This window comes from Gymnoscopelus microlampas (assembly GCF_963454915.1).
Source record: "Gymnoscopelus microlampas genome assembly, chromosome: 4".
NCBI classification, from domain to species: Eukaryota; Metazoa; Chordata; class Actinopteri; order Myctophiformes; family Myctophidae; genus Gymnoscopelus; species Gymnoscopelus microlampas.
The window spans coordinates 2,389,021-2,404,189 of NC_139941.1; the positions used below are offsets into that span (position 1 = coordinate 2,389,021).

Below are 15,169 nucleotides of genomic sequence, written 5' to 3' on the forward strand. Positions count from 1 at the left end.
GTATCTCCTCTCCCCCATTCCTGGCAGAGTAGTTTCGGACAAGCGTATTGAATGGCCCTGTCTTTCCCTATTTAGGACTGACCGTGGGTAGCTACCTGGGACGTAAGTCGGGGCTTGATCAACCCTGGCTGGGTCACCTGGGCGAGGGTGTATGTTGCGAGACCCGAAACATCCTATGACCCCAGGCTACAACACTGATGATACCTCCCAGGTGCATCTATGTGATGTTTTTTCGCTATAGCCCGATTTCAAGAGAGAAACTCGTGCAATGTGAAATGCTTAACGATCTGTTTACTGGCCGACCATTTCAAATGTCAGACAGTGTGTAGGGGCCCTTAGGAATGCCACAACAAAAAAATATCCATGAATTCAAGTCTCCATGGGGTGACTAATCGATACGAAAAAAAAACATTTGGGGTTAATTATCCCTTTAAGATGTGTGTCATTGATTGATTCCCCCAAAAATTAGGAACAAAGTGTGTCCCTCATCAGTTCAATAAGGGGACAAACATCTTTTAGTTTCCAAATAAGGGACGATTCCTTATTGCAAGGGATGGTTGGCAACCCTAACACACGCACGCGCACACGCACGCACGCGCCCCATCTTTAAACCAATCCAGTAACTTTGACTGGTGCGGGGCTGATCTGATGGATCAGATTGTAAATACCATAATGTATTTATTTCACTGCAGATAGTCTACATATTAAATGTGAAGTCATCCTTAACCCTTAAATGCAATTAATTCTTTCAATGGACTAAAATCTTGTTTGATGGCCCTGGCATTTGGCCTTTGTGCCCTCAAAAAATGGACAACACCAAAGGCCAAGTAGCCTTGCCCCTAAAATGACAAAATCCCAGGCCTGACCAGGAGACAGTATAAAGATAAGCTCATCAGGATCCTGCATGCACTTTGTCCTTATTGATTAATCCAGGACCTGATCCAGGCCCAAACCTCTAGTTGTAAACGTTTTCATAGATTTCATAGGCAGCGTCATAGACTTGTTTGACAGCACTATCATCAGTGTTGTGTAAATTAATGTTTTCCTTTTGAGTTTTTTTTACACATGATCTTTTCTATGAATTCATGTTAATGTGTATTTTCAGACCTTTAAAGGGATATTTCACTTTCAAACATGTTTGGGGTCATTTTAACGTCTGCTTGGGCTTTTGTAAGCGCCCCATGCAGATTCAGTATTTAGATATTTGATATTGATTTTATCTGATTTTAGACTCATTTTAACCATGTTAGACTCATTGAAAACACAAGTCCTTGGTTCTGGTGACTGATATTGCCCTTCTAATACGTGAGGGGCCATGTTTTTTCAATAACGAGTTATTGTTTATTGTTAATTAGTTGACACTAATTCAAACCGATATAATGGTATAGTTGTTTTGTCTAATGGTTGAGTTGTTTTACCTGGGAATGTAGTTGCGTTGACTGGTGAATTTACAGTAACATGTGGTGAAGTTGCGTTGACTGGTGGTGAAGTTGCGTTGACTGGCGGTGAAGTTGGGTTTGTTGGTGGTGAAGTTGTGTTGACTGGTGAAGTTGTATTGAATGGTGGTGAAGTTAAATTAACATGTTTTGATGTTGTATTGACTGGTGGTAAAATTGCATTTATTGGTGATGAAGTTGGCCACAGAAGGGGGGCATGGTTATAGCACAAGTAGTATAGGCTTTAGTATGTCGCTTCTCAAACGTGTCATCCCAAAACCTATACCACTTGTGCAAGGACGCGCTGTGATTGGCCAATACGCTTGTGCAAGGACGCACTGTGATTGGCCACTTTGAGTGGCAGTTGGGGCAAACGCTCTCACCAAAACCTAATTTTTACTATTCTGTCCCTATCGGTACATAACTCGAACGGCGCTGACTGAGTCGGCCCAAGCGAACTTCGCAACGTTCGGCACGGCAACTCGCTCGCTTTGGCTCGCTCGGTGGTGTATCGTGGCTCAAGTTCGCTTGAGACGGCGCGCCTCCTCCGTCGCGGTCCAAAACTATATGGGCCAAAGAAAAATAGCCTGCAGTTGTTGTAGGCAGAGGCACTTCCGCGTTGGCCACAGAAGGGGGGCGTGGTTATAGCACAAGTGGTATAGGCTTTAGTATGTCGCGTTTGAGAACCATGGTCTGTTCAGACTTCAGACAACAGTGGAGCTGTTGGCAGTAAAGGGGGGACTGCGGTAGAAAAGTTAAAACCAAAACGAGTTTGGCCTTTGGGTTCACTCACCAGGTCTTTGCCCTCCTCCTCCTCCAGTGCCACCGGATGTATCAACCTGGCAGACAGGACAACACTCGCCCTCGGGTGTGTGCACCTTCTCACAGTTGCTGAGCTCATCGCACAGGATTTTGTCGCAGAAGAAGCGGCCCCTGTCACATGCACAGATCCAGCATGGCTCCGGCCTCCAGATGTCCCTGTTGGTGTACGTCTGGCCGTCGACCGTACAGCCCAATTCGTCTCCTGCAAACGCACAGAGAAGCCATCACAGGTGAGAAAATGATGATATCGTTGCTGTCGGCAGATACTCCATTTGACGTTTTTTTTTTCTTCCCATAAATCAGTGCTATTGAACACCCTTTACATCTGTGTGTTGATAAAAAAAACATATTGAACCAATGAAAAGTATTAAAAAGCGCTTCTGACAAAACCAGCTAACTCCATTGGTTCCTCAAACCTTCTGCTAAACCAGCCAAAGGAAAGGGGGGTGGAGTTCAGGCTCTATTCACAGCAGCCATATTATGAAGACATTCACAGGTGTTACCAATGACACTAATGAAGGCTTTGTTCCATTCTGGTCATACAGTCAGGGTGCTGATATTGTGCATGTTGGCCCACTGGAAACACTCTGTTGCACCAGTGGGTCTACAGTTGGGGTCCAGGGACCCTCATGGGCTTCCAAATGGCCCCTTACAGGTGTGTAACTCTGAGAGTGTACAAATGGAACCAAATTTGGTTCCATTTGTACACTCTCAGAGTTATGGGGGTTGTGGAAACCACTGTGCTACACTAAATGGAACAGAGCCTTCATTAGTATCATTGGTAACACCTGTGAAGGAAGTGATAATATGGCTGCTGTGCATAGAGCATGTTGGCTGGTTTTGCTGACTCCAGGCTCCACCCCCTTTTGACCTCCAACCTCATTGTGAGCTTGGAGGTCCATTTAGCTGTTCTGCTGGTTTCAGTCTGACAGCAGAGATATACAGTAGTAAAAGGGTAAAATTTGAAGCAAAAGACTAAATGTTTACACCTGGTCAGCATCATTTGTTTCTTTTCCCTTTTATTCACACTGCAAAGAGTTTGGTGAGCGTACATTCTGTCTCACGTTGGTAGACAAACTCACACCTGAGAGTGGCACCACAGGTATTACATTTTTTTCTCCACAATAGGCTCTATGCACAGCAGCCATATTGGCAAGAAATTGGGCTTCTTCTTACTTCCTTCACAGGTGTTACCAATGATACTAATGAAGGCTCTGTTCCATTCCGGTCAGGGTGCTGATATCGTGCATGTTGGCTCACTAGAAACACTCCATTTTGGTTCCAAAATGGCCCCTTATGGTGGGTGTGTAACTCTGAGAGTGTACAAATGGAACCAAATGGACCCTAACGGGTCCATTTGGTTGCATTTGTACACTCAGAGTTATGGAAAATAAGACTTGAAAATAAGACAACCACTATGCCACACTAAATGGAACAGAGCCTTACTTAGTATCATTGGTAACACCTGTGAAGGGAGTAAGGAAGGGGCCCAATTCATTCCCAATATGGCTGCTGTGCATAGAGCCTATTTGTAGTTAACCACAGTAAGGAGGGAGACCTTTGTTAATCCCGCAGGGGAAATTACATTTCATTGTCAATAAAGAATGTTAAAAAGAAAAACCTCCTTCCATTAACCCTAACCCTTCAAATTGACATTTTCTCTTCTGAAGACGGGACAGACATATTGAAAGAATTGGATATTATGACAGAAGTACGACACATAAACCATAACATGTATCCTGTTCACAGGACCAAATTAATACTTACCGATCACTTCAACCAATTCAAGCTTTCCTCCCAGTTGTTGGACTTCTTGCTGGCCTGTGGAGAACATTATTTCAGTCAAATGAAACAGTTAAAGCGGCCAGTATATAATAAAGTGTTTAGCAGTATAAAAATGTGTATCTGCTGTATACTAGCATAAAGAATAACATCAAATAAACCAAAACTCATCAATCTCTTCATAATGTATGTGAGCTGTTTGAATGTTGTTGGATGTGTGTCATTGATTGAATCCCCAAAAAGTAATGAACAAAGTGTGTCCCTTATCAGTTCAATAAAGGTTGTTTTGGGGTGCGCTGGTTTCAGTTCATTCAACCCCCTCTTGTGTGTTAGCTTGTGAGGTGCACCCTAGCGTAACATGTACTTCACCCCGCAACGGTATTGCGCGCCGAGAACAGTTGACAATCGCATCGCGGATGAGACCGTTGTGAGCTTGGAGGCCTGCTATTCTCGGCCGTTCTCTGCGCTCCACACCTTCGCGGGACAGAGCATAAATAAGCTTGACGGGCTGCAGCTGCGCGAGCAAGAGCAGGTTCTGGTGCAATGATCATAGAGCGTCCGTTCTTATGACAGCCACTGGAGGTGGGGTTTGGGGGACCAAACGTTTTCATAGATTTCACAGGTATAGCGTCATAGACTTGTTTGACAGCACTATCATAAGTGATGCATAAATGAATGTTTTTCGTTTTCGTTTTTTTACACATTATCTTTTCTGTTAAGCCATTCAATCCGAGAACGCATCTCTGTCATTTTTTGATTTCTTTGGCTATTCAAAAATAGCAGATACACAAGCTCGTAGTGTGGCACCGAGTGCCGCGCTATGAGCTTGTAAATCTGCTATTTTTGAAAAATCTTGAACATTTGTGCAAATCTTTGAATATATATATTATATATATATATATATATATATATATATATATATATATATATATATATATATATATATATATATATATACACACACACACACAAACACACACACACACACACACACGTTTGGGGTCATTTTAACGTCTGCTTGGGCTTTTGTGAGCACCCCATGCAGATTCAGTATTTAGATATTTGATATTGATGTTATCTAACCCCTATGGAATTTCATTGTAACTTCAAACTCCATGTTAGAGTCATTAAAAACACCCGTCCTTGGTTCTGGTGACTGATATTGCCCTTCTTATACGTGAGGGGCCGTGTTTTTTCAATAACGTTTTCCTCAGAGTTACCACAGGGGGTCCGCCAAACCTTTGCTTGATAGGATCATAATTCTTACTTCAACCACTTGAACCCTAGCATCGCTATTCTGAGGGGAACATTATCCGAACGTGTCCGATCTACAAGCTTGTAGATTTTCTATTTTCGGGAAAAGTGGTTTTGGTGAAGAAGGAAAAAGAGCAGACCAAGTACAGAGCCGAAGGTCAAGTATTGAGGGTTAAAACGTCAAGTGGTTAAATGTCTGAAAATACACTTTAACAACACTGATGACATGTCCTGTCACACAAGTCTATGAAGCTATCTATGAAATCTATGAAAAGGTTTAATCTGCAACACAATCTTCTACAATATGTAGTGGGGGTCCCTGCTTCATCTCTATCTCAGCTAAGGGGACTTTGGCCTGAAGACCCTTGGTCCAAAACATGTTGTCATTGTGAGTGACACGTCGTAATCTTTTTACTTAAAGTATCAATACCCTATTGTAGAGATACTCTGTTACTAGTAGAAGTTCGGTATTCAAAATGTACTTGAGTAAAGGAACAAAAGTATTGGCATCAAAATGTACTATAAGTACCAAAAGTAAAAGTACTCTTTATACGGAAAGTCCCATTTCACAAGTTTTCAAATGTTTAAAAAATCTTTTGAAAATAGCAGATCTATAAGCTCACAACGCGTCGCTTAGCGACGCGTTGTGAGCTTGTAGATCACCTATTTTCAAATTGCCAGTATATATATATAGGTCTGAAGTGGTTCTAATAATAATCAAAATCTACAAAGTAACTAGTAACTAAAGTTTTCAAATAATTATAGCGTAGTAAAAGTAGAATATTTGCCTTTGAGATTTAGTGGAGTAGAAGTAAAAATATTGAAATATTGGAAATACTCCAGTAAAAATGCCTCTACAGCACTTAGTAAATGTACTTAGTTACTTTCCACCACTGTTCTCACGTGGTATCATTCAGGAGGTGGTGGTTCAGATATATTTACCATCTATCGCCATCGTTGGGGAGGAAAGAACCAGAGAGGCCACACTCAGCCATAGTACCATCTTCATCCTGCTGTCTGCTGCCTGCTGTCTGCTGCCTGCGTCTGCTGCCTGCGTCTGCTGCTGAAGCTCCACAGATAGTAGGGATAAGCATTTGTACCTTTTTTTTTTGTAAATGCGTAACCTTTGGAATGTGGGCGGTTTTAACCGTGTATGAGACGCAGTGGCATCGCGACGCGTTGTGAGCTTGTAGATCTGCTATTTTCAAACATTTTAGTACTTTTACTTTTGGTACTTTAAGTACATTTTGATGCCAACACTTTTGTACTTTTACTCAAGTAACAGTTTGAACACAGGCCTTGTACTTATAAACAGAGTATTTTGGTATTGTGGTATTGCTACTTTTACTTAAGTAAAATATCTGAGTACTTCTTCCACCACTGATGAGACGTCATATCAATAAATGCAGTTGCAGTCCTATGCGTGTATAGTTTAAATAGGGCCTAAAACATGTATTGTGACATATACATTAGGTCTATCTCATTTAGTGCAGCCGTTTTATTGTATTCAAATGTATTTTTTTATATTATTTTTGATCAGGTATTGTAAAATATTGTATGAGGAAAATTATTGATTGCATTTTATTACACGCACGCACGCGTACACACACACACACACACACACACACACACACACAGCGTGCGTGAGAGAGAGAGGGGGGGGGGGGGCGGTATAAAGATATGTTCATCAGGATTCTTTTTAAAGATATTTTGGGGGCTTTTATGCCTTCATTTGACAGGACAATAGGCTGACAGGAAACGGGGAGAGAGATGTGGGGGTGAACACACAGAAAAGGTCATCAGGATCGGGAGTCGAACCCGCAACGCGCCATCAAGCTGGATTACCAGCGTACGTGGTATGCGCCTGGACCGCTAGGCCAGCGGGCACCCTGCTCATCAGGATTCTGCATGAATTTTGACCTTATTGATTATTACAGGACCCTGGTCGAGATCAATAAAATGATACCGTCACTGATGACCTTCTGCTATTCTTCTGACACAATGTCTACACTATTCGTAAACTCAGCAAAAACAGCCACAACTGAACAAATACAAGGCATCAACAACACATCATACATCTGGTACAATCATTGGTGGAAAAAGTACTCCATTATTTTACTTAAGTAAAAGTATCTATACTGCAATGTAGAAATACTCATACTACAAGTAAATGTCCAGAATTCAAAATTTACTTGAGTAAAAGTACAAAAGTATTGGTGTAAAATGTACTTAAAGTATCAAAAGTAAAACTACTCGTTACGCAGAATGTCCCATTTCACAAGTTTTCAAATGTATAAAATTCATAAATATCCTTTGATGCGACGCATTGTGAGCTTGTAGATCGGCTTTCAAATGGCCGAAATGTATATAGGGCTGAAGTGGTTAATGTATGTATAATACTTTTTCAAATAATTATAGTGGAGTAAAAGTACAATATTTGTCTCTGTGATGTAGTGGAGTAGAACAAAAAATGGGAAATAATCCAGTAAAGTAAAAATTCCTCTAGAGTGCACTTAAGTACATGTACTTAGTTACTTTACACCACTGGGTACAATTACACGCACACATACGTCGTGTCAGGTTTTCACAGACAGACATAGACAGACAAAACATAATCCCATAATAATAATAACTAGAAAATGTGCTCCTCGGAGCACAGGTCTCCGTCAGTACTGTTCCTGATTAATCCTGTCTTACCTCACTTCAAAAGATATGAATGATCTTCTGAAGTGACAAACCTATTTATAGGGCTCTATTTCATCATGCGTCTCGCTAGCCAATCAAAGCACACCCTTTCAACATATTGTCACGTGTCACGTGAAGCTTGACCAATGTTAGCTTGGTGGACACACAGAGGGCGGAGACAAATAATAATAATAATAATAATAATAATTATTACTCTCCGCAGGAGCCTATTGTTTTCACTTTCTAAATATGACACACCGATTGGTCAAGCCTCACGTGACACGTGACAATACGGTGAAATACTGTATAAATACATGGCATCACTTTGACAGTGGCTTTGCCACTGTCAAAGTGAGGTAAGACAGGAACCATCACGAAATGGCTGCATGGCTGATACATAATTGGCAGATAGGACACTTATATAGGCAGGAGGGATATGACACTTACACAGACGGATAGGACACTTACAGTACACAGACAGGACGGATAGGACACTTATACAGACAGGACGGATAGGACACTTATACAGACAGGACGGATAGGACACTTACATAGACAGGAGGGATATGACACTTACACAGACAGGACGGATAGGACACTTACAGTATACAGACAGGACGGATAGGACACTTACAGTATACAGACAGGACGGATAGGACACTTATACAGACAGGAGGGATAGGACACTTACACAGACAGGAGGGATAGGACACTTACATAGACAGGACGGATAGGACACTTATACAGACAAGACGGATAGGACACTTATACAGACGGATAGGACACTTATACAGACAGGACGGATCGGACACTTATACAGACAGGATGGATAGGACAGTTAGAACATAAGAATTAGAACATTCCCAACATTCCCAACACAAGTCTGGTAAGAGTGAGGTAAGACAGGAACAATCACGAAATGGTTGAGAAATGGCGGATACTGTAACAATTGGATAGGACACTTACACAGACAGGACGGATAGGACACTTACACAGACAGGACGGATAGGACACTTATACAGACAGGAGGGATAGGACACTTATACAGACAGGACGGATAGGACACTTATACAGATAGAACATTCCCAACATTCCCAACAGCGGAGAGTTGTGCTCCGAGGAGCACTTTTTCTAGTTATTATTATTATTACCCTTATTATTAGGCTATCATTTTTTTTATTAACTCAGTGACAGGACGGATAGGACACTTATACAGACAGGAGGGATAGGACACTTATACAGACAGGAGGGATAGGACACTTATACAGACAGGACGGATAGGACACTTATACAGATAGAACATTCCCAACATTCCCAACAGCGGAGAGTTGTGCTCCGAGGAGCACTTTTTCTAGTTATTATTATTATTACCCTTATTATTAGGCTATCATTTTTTTTATTAACTCAGTGACATCATTTGGATTGTAGTCCTCATGTTTGACCTGTCTGATTATATATATGTATGTATGTATGTATGTATGTATGTATGTGTATATATACATACATATATATATATATATATATATATATATATATATATATATATATATATATATATATATATATATATATATATATATATATATATATATATCTGTATGATTGTTCAACTTTGACTAGATATACGTTTTTTTTTTGGCAATTTCTTTGGGGGCGCTACCCACACGTTTAGCTGTGTTGCTCATTACACGAATGCGCGATCCTTACAAGGTGTACCTCGTTGTAAAGGTGACTAATCAACGATAAAAATGATATAAAACACAATGCCAATTGGTATTATTAAAGGGGAGAAATAATCGACCGAAGTTAAGTTTCTGAACTTTTTTTTGGCAGTTAATCTCTCTCCTCTGTGGGCTTATATAGACCAATTATTTGTTTACTAACATTGAGACTGGACGCACAGGTGTTTCACGCAATCAATTCCCAACCTGTTGTTTCGGGGTGCGCTGGTTTCAGCACACCCCAACCCCCTCTTCTGTGTTGGCTAGTGAGGCGCGTCCTAGCGATACCTGATAGAATGGGTTTCATTGCACGCATACTGGTTGCACGCATTGAAGAGTAGTAGACTAGTCACAAGTCACAACAATAAAGAAATGTGGAGCTATTTCTGGCCCCTCTTTATACTATTTACCTGGCAAGAGAACCGGTTTGACGGGGAAAACGTTTTTTAATGGCCACCCATTAACAATTCAGCCGAATGCAAATAAGCCCGATTTGAAAACAACGGCGACTTTCTGTGGTTGGCTACAACAGAATAGGGTGAGGGGATGCTAATGTTGTTATGTTGATTTTTTGTTTTTTCCCCCTGGGGGATCAGGGTTTTACAGACCGGGCCGTTCTTAAAGGTGTGAAGAACTGGTGTCCTCGCTCAATGCATTAAAGCGGCACTATGTTTCTTTTAATTAATAAAATGTAATCTTACTACTATATAATTGACAAAAGTTCGAAAGCGATTTGCAAGCACAGGATCACTCCACATGCCTCCAAGACCCGTCACAGACTGTTGATCAGAGCTATGGCTATGTTTTAGGCATCTTACCCCACCTCGATCAGTGATCAGACCCTCAGCCTGATCTGGCAGGTTGCCATAGCAACCAGATACAGGAAGTCTGACCTCTTTATCACATGACCGAGGTTGGGAGGTTGGGAAGTTGGGACTAGAAGTTAGGGCCGCAAAGCAAAGCGGGGAGGGAGGAGAGGAGAGGAGCCGAGAGGAGAGGCCAGAGGGGCCGGACTTCGCATGACGTGTGTGCAGAGTGACTATTTAAATAAATAATGTAATGTTGTCCAATCTGTATGGTAGAGTATGTTAATACAATATAATGTATACAATTGGGGTGGTTGTATTTTGTCTCCCTGCTCTTCTATTGATGCATTTATATTGTGTCAAAGGTCATGTCTCACCTAGACACAGGATCTGACACAAATTTTGATTCAAAAGCTCAATGTTAGCTCAATGGTAAACATCTCAGCACTTGTGCCGAAGAGGAAAGTTATATATAGTGCAACTTTAACTTGTCTTGCTCTTCAGGTCCACATCAAAACTAACAAAAATGGAAAAACTATTTAAAAACAAGCCAAAAGAGCCTGTCTGCTTGCTCTGAGGAGAAATTAAATTTAGTGTGCAACCAGAAAGAGGATTGTGTCAAAGGTCGTGTCCAACCTAAACACAGGATCTAAATGTCTCAATAGGCTCTATTCACAGCAGCCATATTATGAAGACGACATTCCATTCTGGTCAAACAGAGTCAGGGTGCTGATATTGTGCATGTTGGCCCACTGGAAACACTCTGTTACACCAGTGGGTCTACAGTTGGGGTCCAGGGACCCTCATGGGCTTCCAAATGGCCCCTTACAGGTGTGTAACTCTGAGTACAAATGGAACCAAATGGACCCTTACGGGTCCATTTGTACACTCAGAGTTATGGGGGTCGTGGAAACCACTGTGCTACACTAAATGGAACAGAGCCTTCATTAGTATCATTAACACCTGGGAAGGAAGTGATAATATGGCTGCTGTGCATAGAGCCTATTGAGGAGCCGGGAGACCAAATACAACCACACCAATTGTATAAGTTATATTCTATTAACATATTCTACCATACAGATTGGACAAATACAATTGTATTCCCCCAAAACATATTTACATAATAGAACTTTGGTTGGAATGAAAAAAAGGTAACTAACTGAAACTGTATTATTGTGTATTTACCAAATTAACACAAATTATAGAAAAACTGTCCTTGGTTTAGTCTTTGTCAATGTAGTCCATACATAAGCCTAGTAATTTGGTTGTATATGAAACATCATCCATTTGTTTAACAGTGGCAGTTTTATTAAATGGTATGTTTTTAATACATTTTCTAACCCTTTTGAATCACGCCCCTGACCAATATTGCATATTACAATACAACTAAATAAAACTAACACTAAAACTAATCAAAACTAAACTAAAATGAGGCCTTATCACAAAATAAAAACTAAACTAAACTAGCAAACCCACTTTAAAAACAATTTGAAATTAAGAATTGAGTCCAAACGACCAAAAAAAAATATATATATGAAAATGCAAAGCTATAATGTAGCCTTGGTCATCGCTCATGTATTTGTCTTGTTCTTCAGGTCTGCACTAAAAACTTTCAAAAATAGCAAAATCAGATCTACAAGCAGATCTACAAGCTCACAACACTTCACATACTGACGCATTGTGACATTCATTTATGAAAAAAAAAGTTTAAATATGGAGATACAAGGTTTCTAGCCGACAATAACGATATATAGGACCACCATGTTGACCACTCTTCCTGAACACAATGTCTGCATTAATACCATGTGACTAATTTGATAGGGACATAATGTGATTCACATGTAAAAAAAAAAATGTAAAAAAAAAAAGTTTAAAACTGTCTTTTTTGTTCTAGTTTTTCCAGAACTTATTTTTTATTTTATTTTATTGTATATCGGAAGTGTAGAGAGAAACCAAGACTCTTAATATTGCATTCAGTCGTAAGTCTGTAAGTCATGAGTTCATGAGTAAATCAATTAGAGTAAATAAATGAATTTATAAATACTAAATCCGTCGCACAATTCTTGTCTTCATTTGTCTTCATCAATTATGCCACTCAGTCGCACAACTCTTTCGTCTTCTTTTATCTTCATCAATTCTGTGATTCCGTCGCAGAACTCGCTCATCTTGTTTTTTGCCTTCATCAAGTCCGCCATTCAGTCGCACAACTCGTTTGTCGTCTTTGTCTTAAAAATCAATAGTCTGTAATACTGTATATTCTTTCATCAATCAAACCTTATCATCCTATCTTACCTTCTCCTACCATATCTTATCGTTTCTTATCTAACCAACAAACATCAATGAGACGATTATCTTTGCATCTCATATCGACCAAAGGATAAGTTGTAGAACTGATATCCATTGAATCTTTGTCAAACTATTATTGACCCATCTTACTCTCCGTATTTTGTTGAAACCAGAAATCTTGTCTACAGCTTAAGTGACATGCTTCAACATTGGAAACTCGAACTAGTGCAGTCTCCCATACAATCTTTGTCCGTCTTCATCAAGTGTGCCATTAAGTCATTCATTTCATTTGTCGTCATCTTTGTCTTCATCAAGTCTGCCATTAAGTCACACAATTCATTTTGTCTTCTTTTGTCTTCATCAATTCTGCCATTAAGTTACACAATTCGTCTTGTCTTCTATCGTCTTCATCAATTCTGCCATTAAGTCGCACACAATTCTGTCTTCATCGATTCTGCCATCAGTCACACAAGTTCGTCTTCCTTCAGGTAGGTCTGCAGCATTAATAACCACTTGAAACTAAGCCCACATCTTTTTTTTTTTTTTAGGTCACACCTTACCACCCCCACCCGGATAGATAAGGAAGGACCGCCCTCCGTCCATCGCATGCATTGGTCATGCAATGCAGGGGGGGTGGGGTGCGGGGGGTATAGCTTCCGAAATTATACCAAACACCTCTAGCCCACACGGTATCAAAACAACACCAGACAGACACTGAAAGTCTGGCTATGCGAGACTAGGGTCCATTAACAGCAGAATATAGCTTCTCTTCTGTGCCAGTCAGTATTCCTCTCGGCCAGTCTCTGTAGCTGTGTGGAAGTCTATATATATTCTCTTCTGTGCCAGTCTGTAGTTTCTGGAGCTGTGTGGGGAAGTCCACATCTTCTCTTCTGTGCCAGTCAGTACCTGGAGGGCCAGTCTCTGGGAAGTCCTTATCTTCTGGACCGGCTGACACCTTCTTCACCCACAGCATGAACAACGGGGGGCGTGCGGGTACTCCTCTGCGGCACTACTGCAGAGAATCTCTGAGGTTCATTTAAACCAGTGGTTTTCAACCAGTGGTCCGGGGACCACCAGTGGTCCTTGAGGGGGTTCCAGGGGGTCCCCAGACAAATGAATAGTTAGTAAACACATTGACCCTTGTGTGTCTGTAACTGTGAGAGTTACAGACACACAAATGGGCCCGTAAGGGTCCATTTGGTTCCATTTGTACACTCTCAGAGTTAAATTAACACTGATGATGATACTACAGTGTAGATTGGGACCCCCAAGGAATCAAAATGGTTGAGTCCCCGGCATATCTTTTCAAATGGGGGTCCCTGGGCTAATATGAGTCAATTTGGGGGTCCTTGACGCAAAAAAGGTTGAAAACCACTGATTTAAACGGCTACGTATTGGCCTGTTCACAGGCATCTATCCACTCGCTGAAAACATCCACGGGCTCTGACAGATAAGTTATAGGCGTTTGGTACTCCTCCAAGCAAACGGTGCATGTGATAATTCCCATATTTTGAGTCCTTTCCATTCTGACTTCACAGGAATTGTAGTAGTTACAGAACGGGCAGGTGAACTTGGTATCCAGGCCCATCTGTTTTTTCTTGGGCGCCGGCTTCCTCTTGGACTTTCTGCGTCCCATTGTTGACAGCCCTGGGGATCAAATAGATGACCTGCTGCAGACGATACTCCGGTAAAGGGTGTAGCATTGGACGCAACTTCATGTAACTTGGTCAGAGCGTCGTCTCAGTTTGAGCAATGGACGGGGGCGAGCGTGCTTTTAAACAGCTCTGCTTGTATCTCGCGTCATCAGATACGACATCAGTCTTAGCCAAATACAGAGTTCCACTGTCTGCCTTTCGGGGCTTAACCGAACCGCTGTCAGGCTACATTGTAGCCTAGGTGCCCGGACCGCTATGCCAGCCGCCAGGGCCTGAAGTCCTTTAGCTTTTGACCATGCACAACAGTACCTTCTATGCTGTGGATCTGCAATAAAGTCCATTGAAACATTATACATTATTACTCTCCGCAGGAGAGTATTGTTTTCACTTTCTAAATATGACACACCGATTGGTCAAGCCTCACGTGACACGTGACAATACGGTGAAATACTGTATAAATACATGGCGTCACTTTGACAGTGTCTTTGCCACTGTCAAAGTGAGGTAAGACAGGAACCATCACGAAATGGCTGCATGGCTGATACATAATTGGCAGATAGGACAGATAGGACACTTATATAGACAGGAGGGATATGACACTTACACAGACGGATAGGACACTTACAGTACACGGACAGGACGGATAGGACACTTATACAGACAGGACGGATAGGACACTTATACAGACAGGACGGATAGGACACTTATACAGACAGGACGGA

General features: G+C 41.3%; 1 protein-coding gene across 1 annotated transcript; it reads right to left on the minus strand.

The window, feature by feature from the left end:
- Positions 1 to 14,179: 14,179 nt before the first annotated feature.
- Positions 14,180 to 14,428, minus strand: LOC311043157 (transcription elongation factor 1 homolog; the record flags this gene model as incomplete). Its single annotated transcript, XM_084054341.1, has 1 exon — positions 14,180 to 14,428. One exon carries the CDS (start codon positions 14,426 to 14,428, stop codon positions 14,180 to 14,182), a length of 249 nt encoding a protein of 82 aa, XP_083910467.1.
- Between the last annotated feature and the right edge of the window lie 741 nt (positions 14,429 to 15,169).